Source organism: Marmota flaviventris, chromosome 7 (genome assembly GCF_047511675.1).
Source record: "Marmota flaviventris isolate mMarFla1 chromosome 7, mMarFla1.hap1, whole genome shotgun sequence".
Taxonomy (NCBI): domain Eukaryota; kingdom Metazoa; phylum Chordata; class Mammalia; order Rodentia; family Sciuridae; genus Marmota; species Marmota flaviventris.
The window spans coordinates 43,705,543-43,714,244 of NC_092504.1; the positions used below are offsets into that span (position 1 = coordinate 43,705,543).

General features: G+C 42.4%; 1 protein-coding gene across 1 annotated transcript; it reads right to left on the minus strand.

Annotated features, from left to right (window-relative positions):
• Positions 1-3,215: 3,215 nt before the first annotated feature.
• Spink2 (serine peptidase inhibitor Kazal type 2) lies at positions 3,216-8,346 on the minus strand. Its single transcript, XM_027939400.1, has 4 exons — positions 8,253-8,346; positions 7,524-7,558; positions 5,268-5,377; positions 3,216-3,513 (listed from the first exon to the last, which is right to left on the minus strand). The coding sequence occupies exons 1-4, from the start codon at positions 8,305-8,307 to the stop codon at positions 3,468-3,470; spliced, it is 246 nt and encodes an 81-aa protein (XP_027795201.1). The 5' UTR covers positions 8,308-8,346; the 3' UTR covers positions 3,216-3,467.
• Positions 8,347-8,702: the final 356 nt, after the last annotated feature.

Sequence of the window (8,702 nt, forward strand, 5' to 3'; positions counted from 1 at the left end):
GCCCTTAGTTATTCTGCTTCATCGGGGCTAATTAAGTCCATCTTCAATTCAACCTAATTTGAGTTGGGATTTTCACACTTCCAACCAAGTGAATCTTATTGAACCACTTAAATATGTACAGATCAAGAGATATTAGATAAAGTATGTCACAATAATAAAATAATGGGTAGCTGACAAAAAGAAGAAACTAGGTTGAGGTATGGCTCAGTGATAGAGTGAATACTCAGCATATGCAAGGCCACATGGAAGCCACAGAAATGGAAGCTTCTGCTGTTTTAAGAATCCCTCTTAGAGCCTAGCATAGTGGCCCACGCCTGTAAACCCAGCTGCTCTGGGGGCTGAGGCAGGAGGGTCACAAATTCAAAGCCAGCCTCAGCAACTTGGTAAGGCCCTAAGCAACTCAGCAAGCAACTCAACTCAATCCTCAAATCCCCAGAACCAATAAATAAATAAAAACAAAAAAGCAATGACACATGTTGATAAGAAAATAAACCCAATATTTAAGGGGAAAAGCAAGTTTACAGGACAAGTTTTTGTGCATGTGTGTGATTTTTTTATACACATACACTGGGAGAGATTAACAACTCTCTCATTTTTAGTTTTTAAACTACTATTCACTTCATTTTATGTTACTCTTTCATTTTTAATTTTAATAATTTTGAATTCTATAAATTTTTAAGGTTTCCAGAAAGCTTGTAAGCCAGAAATTAAAGGCCATTCCTTTTGGCACTTTTATGCTGTATAATTTCCCACTTCATTGTCTCTGGTGTATATGAAAACAGAGGATTGGAAATCTGAAGAACCAGGTTTCTAATCCAGACTGTTTTCATTATGTTCATTCTTGGTCAAATTTCTTTGCCATTGTGTACCGGTTTCTTCTTCTCTAAGAGGGATTTATTTATTTGTTTGTTCATTGGTACCAGGGATTGAACCCAGAGGCACTTAACCACTGAGCCACATCCCCAGCCAGTTTTTATATTTTTTAGAGAAAAGGGTTCTTGCTGAGTTGCTTAGGGCCTTACCAAGCTGCTGAGGCTGGCTTTGAATTTGTGACCCTCCTGCCTCAACCCCCAGAGCAGCTGGGTTTACAGGCGTGGGCCACGACGCTAGGCTCTAAGATGGATTCTTAAAACAGCAGAAGCTCCCATTTCTGTGGCTTCCATGTGCCAAGCACTATGCAGTTTCCTCACAACAATTCCATGAGCTAAGCATCATCCCCATTTTCCAGATAAGAAAACTGAAGCTAGGGTATTGGAATCAGAATGATTTTGAAGTTAGCTGACCACTTCCCCAAAAGTCTTGATGTTGTGCTATGTTGCCCTCCCAGCTACCTCTTGCTTCATGTCTCACCATTCCTGGTGTTATAATGCACTACCCAAAAAACACTATCATTCTAAATTAACCCCTGGCCACTTTTATTGTTGTTATAAAACATTTATTGTGGGATAGGGTTGTGGCTCAGCAATAGAGTGCTCACTTAGCACCTGCAAGGTCCTGGATTCGATCTTCAGCACCACATAAAAATAAAATAAAAGTATTGTGTCCAACTACAATTAAATATTAAAAAGAAAAAGTTCATTGTTTATCAGTGCCAAACTCTAAAACAGGTGTCTCAGCCTCAGCACTGCTAACATTTAGTTGTTAGTGGGGGCAGTGCTGTGCATTGTAAGATGTGTAGAAGCACCCTGTCCTCTACCCAGGAGATGTTGGCACCCATACCTCAAATGTGACACCACAAATGTTCTCTGGATGAAAAATTACCCTGGATTGAGATCCAATGCTCCAAAAAGAGGAAAAGGCCAAATTCTTATATCATCCTAGAAGAAAATTGAATTGAGGGGAGATTTTGAAACTAATAAAAATTTTCACTTCAATGATTTTTTACTTTACCAGCTTAAGATAACGTCAGCTCCAAGTGTCTCATGGTTTCTTGCCACGTGCGGAACACTAGACCAGTTACATACAAACTAGTTATCCAGGAATCAGGGAAAGGAACAAGGGGATCAATCTTGTCCTCTCAGCAATGACCCTACTTGTCATGTAGTGAAATTCACGTTTGCCTGGGATGAAAAGACCACCGTGAGGTGGCTGAGTGATAGAGGTGAGGACATGCCACCCCAAAGGTGCTGCTCTGGCATATTAGCTGTTCTGAATTAAAGACACTTTAGAGACAGCAGGTGCCAGAGGGTCGGTCGGACCTTCCTTCTGTCTCTCAAAAGCAGATGAAATTCCCATATGAAACATGATCTGTTCCAAAAGGAAAGTAATGTTCTTATCAAGGACAAGAATTTGAGGCCAGGGGAAATCTATACAAACAAACCTTGTTAGACTAATCCTTATCTTCCTAGGTATTTTGCCACTCAATTAACTAACTATCCCAGCCCAGGTCCCCTTAACCTTGTCCTAGTCTCATAATTCATTACTGTTTGTCTACTTTAGTATGTAAGTGTTCAGTACCACATCTTTGGGTCATTTCCATATAAAGGTTCTCATGCCACAAAAAAGTTCATATTAAATATGTTTTTCTCCTGTTGATTGGTCTTATGTTTAATTCTCAGGCCCAATGGAAAAACCCTAATAGAGTGGAGATAAAATTTTGCCTCCCCTACACTGGGGAAGCATTTTTAATAGTGTTATGGTTTGGATGTGAGGTGTCCCCCCAAACCTGCTCTGTTAATGCAGGAATATTCAGAGGTGAAATGACTGAATTTTGAGAGCTGTAACCTGATCAGTCCATCCTAGTTTGAATGGATTGGTTGGGTGGTGACTGTAGGCAGGAGCCTGGCTGGAGGAGATGGGTCACTGGGAGTGTGCTCTCAGAGGGTGTACCTGCAGCCCCTGAACACTCTCTTCTCGGCTTCTTGACCCTGCTGAGCTCAGCAACTTTCCTCCATGATGCTGGGCTTCACCTCAAGCCCAAAGCATGGAATTGGCTGAGATGGACTAACATCTCTGAAACCATAAGCTAAAATAAACTTTTCTTCTTTTTTTGTTTGTTTGTTTTTTAGTTGTAAATGGACACAATATCTTAATTTTATTTATTTATTTTTATGTGGTGCTGTGGATTGAACCCCAGTGCCTCACACATGCTAGGCAAGTGCTCCCCCACTGAGCCACAACCCCCACCTCAACTTTTCATCTTCAATATTGTTCTCATCAAGTATTTTGGTCGCAGCGACACAAAGCTGATGAACACAAATGCAAAACAGCAGTCGTTGAATTCAATGCTGATTTATTCCAATTAAAGGAAGCAATGCACAAGTCACCTGGGCAGTCGGCTGAGCTGAAGGGCAAAAGCCAAGAACAAGACATTCTTACAATTAGCCATCAATACACATAGCTCTTCTTCCACACCTCCTCTCAGAAAAGGTGAGGTAATGAAGCATAGGAAAAGAGAAAAGGGGGGGATGGGATTTATTCGTGGAGGAAGGCGGTCTCATGCATCCTCTCTTCTGAAGACCGACCCATCAGCACGCCTCACTTCGGATGATCTTGATATCATGACCATCCTCCCTGCAAATTGAACAATATCATTACCTATCATGCTAAATTCTTTGTGCTAAAAAGACCCATATCATCATATATTATGTTCTTTCCAGAGCTATATTTGCTATATTTATAGTTTTAAGATAAATCTAGGAAACAGAAGGTGAAAGTCTCTACCATCTACACTTTGCCATTTCCCCCCTAACACTAGAGCACAGAGCACTAGCCCCTAGGAACACTCTGAGAAGACGGAGATTACTTGGTGAAGCCTGAGATCACAAAATGTACCTTTGCTATACAAACAAGCATACCAAAAGGATGGGTAGAGGTGGGTGGTCAGATGTGTTACATGGAGGACATCAAGTATCATGTTTTTTTTTTCATATTAATTTTTTAGTTTTAGGTGGACATAATATCTTTATTTTATTTTTATGTGGTGCTGAGGGTCGAACCCAGTGCCTCATGCATGCTAGGCGAGCACTCTACCGCTGAGCCACAACTCCAGCCACAAGTATCATATTCTTAACATTCTACCAAGTAGTTAGTAAATCCTATTTCCCAACTAGTAGTACAGATGTGCAGGTCACCTGTGCCTCTCCTCTAAATTTAAAAGAAAATATAATATTCCAACTATTATATATTTTTGTTTATGTGTGTATGCAGTGCTGGGGATCAAGCCCAGAGCCTCGAGAATGCTAGGCAAGTGCTTTACCACTGAGCTACAGCCCCCCAAATATATTCTTTTTTTTTTTTTTTTTTTTTTTAAGAGAGAGAGAGAAAGAGAGAATTTTAATATTTATTTTTTAGTTTTCGGCGGACACAACATCTTTGTTTGTATGTGGTGCTGAGGATCGAACCTGGGCCGCACGCATTCCAGGCGAGAGCGCTACGGCTTGAGCCACATCCCCAGCCCCCCCAAATATATTCTTTGTGTGTGTGTGTGTGTGTGTGTACACGCGCGCACGCCTGTGTGTGTGCATGCGCACCAGGGATTGAACCCAGGGGCACTAATTCGTTGAGCCAAATTCCCAGCCTCCCCGCTCCATTTTTTTTTTCTCCACAGATAGAGACTCACTATGTTGCTTAGGGCCTTGATAAGTTGCCAAGGCTGGCCTTGCACTTGTGATCCTCCTGCCTCAGGAGATTACAGGCATGCACCAAAACTGCTGAGATTACAGGCATGCACCACAGTGCCTGGCTCTTAAATATATTCTTAATTTGGGAAAATTGTGCATCCATGATAACTTGAATATCTGATGTTCAGTTGATTAATCATGAACCTCATTCTCTAACTTTGACCTAGAAAATGCACTGATGATTTTACATCTTCTTAAATGTCACTCTGAAGACTGAGGATTACTTATGTCACATTTGACTCTTACATCCAAGGAAAGAGTCACTACCTTCAAGGAATCAAAATTAAAGAAAAGAAATAGGCAGGGCATGGTGGCACATGCCTGTAATCCCAGGGATTTAGGAGACCAACACAGGAGGATCAAAAGTTCAAGACTAGTCTCAACAATTTAGCAAGAACCTCAGCAACTTAGCAAGAGCCTATCTTAAAATAAAAATGATAAAAATATAAAATAAAAATTGAAATAAAAAGGGCTGGGGATATAACTCAGTGGTAGAGTACTTGCATATCATGTGCAAAGTCCTGTGTTCAATTCTCAGCACTGCAAACACACACACACACACACACACACACACACACACCAAATTAAAAAGAAAGAAAGAAATGAAGAAAACTTGGCTAGTCTACAGTTTTAAAATCATGTTACCTGATTTTCATGCACAGAGTACATTCATTGGGATAAGTGGTCATGTCACTTCCACACACAGGGTTAAAGTCCCTAGGACATCCTGGTAACCTATATCGATCACAGTCTGGCTAAAAAAAAAAGAAAAAGAAATTAGAGAATGATTAGAGACACACTTATTACAAATATAGCTAAGGGGGGACAATGTCCCAAGTCTCCCTAGATTTCTTAGAAACATCCTACACACAACTACTAGAGAAACTGAGGCATGGGATTGCAAGTTTGATTGTCCCTCAGCCCTCAGAAGGAACCAGCCCTGCCTGCACCTGTTTTAAACTCTAAGCAACCAAAACAATGAGACAATTTCTGGTAAGCCACCTAGTTTGTGACACTTTGTTAAAGAGCCCTAATATGGGGTACTGGAACTCATCCTTCTTATGTGATGGAATTGAAGCAAGAGAGGTCATTTGTCTTACTCATAGCTACTAGTCATGAGCTAGGTCAGGACTAGAACTGGTCACAGTGATCAGACTATGGTGAACATTCTTACTTTAACAAAAGGTTAACTATAGGACCAGTTTTATATATATGCCAGGGCAGTAGGAATGCAGTGGGCCAATAAGTGAAGTGCTAAGCAGAGAATGAAGCTCTACTTCAGAGCCTGGCCAATGGCCAGCCCTGCTTAGATCTTTAGAAATCCAGATAATGTCAATAGAAAGTTATATTCCATTTATTCAATGCAAAGGCAGAGTAACTTCTTTTACTCCAAAGCAAAATAAGAGATCACCATTTACTTAGAGAGAGAGAGAGAGAGAGAAGGAAAACTAGGATATATATATATATATATATATATATATATATATATATATATATATATATATTACATCCTCAGGCCTTTTTTAAAATTTTATTTTGAGATAGAGTCTTGTTAAATTGCCTAGGCAGGCCTCAAACTTTTGATCCTTCTATCCCAGCTTCCTGAATATCTGGGATTACGGGAAGGCACCACCACACCAGTGATAAAGTAGCCTTGGGTTCAATCTCCAGTAAATAAAATACAACTCTGCTGGGATATAGCTCAGTGGTAGAGCACTTGTCTAGCCTGTGCTGGGTTTAATTCCCAGCACTATCAAAAAAAATAAATAACTCTGCCAACTACAGAGTTGAATGTCTACTGGCAGAACTGAGCAGAGTGGCACACGCCTATAATCCCAGAGATTTGGGAGGCTGAGGCAAGAGGATAGCAAGATCAAAGCCAGCCTCAGCAATTTAGCAAAGTCACAAACAACTTAGCAAGATTTTGTCTCAAAATAAAAAAGGCTGAGCATATGACTCAGTTAAGAACCCTTGGGTTCAATCCTTAGTACCAAAAAAAAAAAAAAAAGGAGTGTCTGCTGGCAGGCATCAGAATAGTCTACAACTAGTAAGTGATCAATATGCTGTAGGAATTTGTTAGAGAGAAAGGAGAAAGGCATTTGTTTGTAAATAGCTTAAGTATGAGGTGGTTGTGTGAGTTTTGCTGTTAACAAACTATCCGTAGGAGGCCAGCCTGCTTAACTCAGGTAATAAATCAGACTGCTACCTCTAGTGACAATCCAGAAACCAAACAATAAGCCCTTTAACAATCAGCCCCAAATAGCCAGGACTTGATTAATAACTGACAGTTTCCCTAACGTTGATCCTCAATTCCAACTCAGGACCAACAACGGAAAACATAATGTGCACCCCTAGCCAATCCCATAGGATGCCCTGCTCCCTGTTGCTCCACACCAAAGCTTCTCTAGGACAACTATTATAGCAAGCTCTGGACAGCCTTGGCTTGTTCTCATTTGGTCATCATTTACATTCACAGAATTTAATTTGATAAAGTACACAAAATGTAGCTGGGCACAGTGGTGCACGACTGCAATCCCAGCAACTTAGGAGGCTGGAGCAGGAAAATTCCAAATTCAAGCCTAGACTGGGCAACTTAGTGAGGCCTCCTCCCAAAATAAAAAATAAAAAAGGGCTCAGGATGTAGCTCAATGGTAAAGCACCCCATTACCAAAAAAAGGGGGTAGATCACCATTATAGAAGAAGAAGAGGAGGAGGAGAGGGGAAGGGGAAGGGGAGTGGGGGATATAGCTCAGTTGGTAGAGTGCTTGCCTCAAATGGACAAGACCCTGGGTTCAATCCCCAGCACCACAAAAGAAAAAAAAAAGTTTGTTTTTTTTTCCAACAGTTTCTGAAAATGGCTTTGAGGGTTTCCCTGTACACGTGGAAACAATGTGTACTTACTGTTTTATACTCTGAAGGCTCAGCATCCGAAGAGGCTGCAAGAAGAAAACATAATTTACCATATATGATTAAAGTTCATAAAGGTTTTTTTTTTTTAACCCATTTTGTGACTTATTCACACTTTCTTCCATTGCCTCTGATGTCTAAGGCATCTTGGAACCACCCTGCTCCGTACCCTCTAAAGAAGAAAGACAATTTTCAGCCCTTGGCACTTATAACGGGCACACAGAACGAACATTTTGTTCTGTTCCTATTAGGTTTGGTTGGAAAAGTTCTTTGAAGTTACAAAAGTCAGAACAGTAGGTGATAGTCTTTCCTCTGTGGGTTGGGGTAATAAACACAAAATTTAATGTTAGAGATTAGCACTTTAACTCCATGTGCCACGTCTGGGCAGGTGAAAGCCCCTTTCTCAAGGCGTTCCCAGGGCCCGCTCATCTCCAGCGACGGTTCAGCAGGATCCCCGGGCACATAAACACCAAAGCCTGATCTTGGACAGCAATAGATCTACTTAAAGAGAGAAAGAGCAGCTGGGAGCGAAGCCCAAACAACAACGAACAGAGGGTCGATGGCTCTACAAAGCCACCCCACAAGCCCCAGTTGGCGTTCCTCGACCCCTGCGGGAACCGTCAGTAACGGGTGCTGGGGACACCGCTAACGCCACCTAGACCTGGGAAGGGAGCAGCCACCGGCGGATTCTCTCTCCATCGCTTTTTCGATGGTCCTCATTACCTGCGAAGTCCCCCGCAAGGAGCAACAGTACCAAGCGCAGCGCCACGAAAGCCATCCTCCCTGCGCAGCTGTTCTCCTGATCTGCTCCTGTGCCAGCTCCGAGGGCGCTGCTGGCTAGGGGACTTCGGGGGCGGGCGCGCGACACGGCGGGAGGGGAGGGGCGGAGCCGGGAGGGGAGAGGAGTGGGCGGCCAGCTGGACACGCAGAGGTAGAGAGGGCGCGGTGGCAGGGGCCAGAGAGAGGAAGGATACGGGGGAAAACGACTTAGCGAAGGGAAGGAGAAAGAGGGAGGAGTGGGTGGGCTAGAAAGAACTTCTCTCCCTCCAGGATGGAAGTAAGGAGGGAGGAGACCCACCTCCAGCAAACAAGAACCTGGTCGGATCCCGGGGAGTCCTCTGGAACCCGAGTGGGCTCTTATCAACCTGCTTCTCTTTGTTAAGCTTCCCCTGT

Bases quoted from the DNA above. Each gene is read 5' to 3' on its own strand.
- Spink2 (XM_027939400.1), bottom strand. From the start codon at position 8,307: ATGGCTTTCGTGGCGCTGCGCTTGGTACTGTTGCTCCTTGCGGGGGAC. The intron at 5,378-7,523 runs GTAAGTACACAT...TTTTTTTTTTAG, and splicing joins AGCCTTCAGAGTATAAAACA to CCAGACTGTGATCGATATAG. The intron at 3,514-5,267 runs GTAACATGATTT...TTCAATTTGCAG, and splicing joins ACTCTGTGCATGAAAATCAG to GGAGGATGGTCATGATATCA.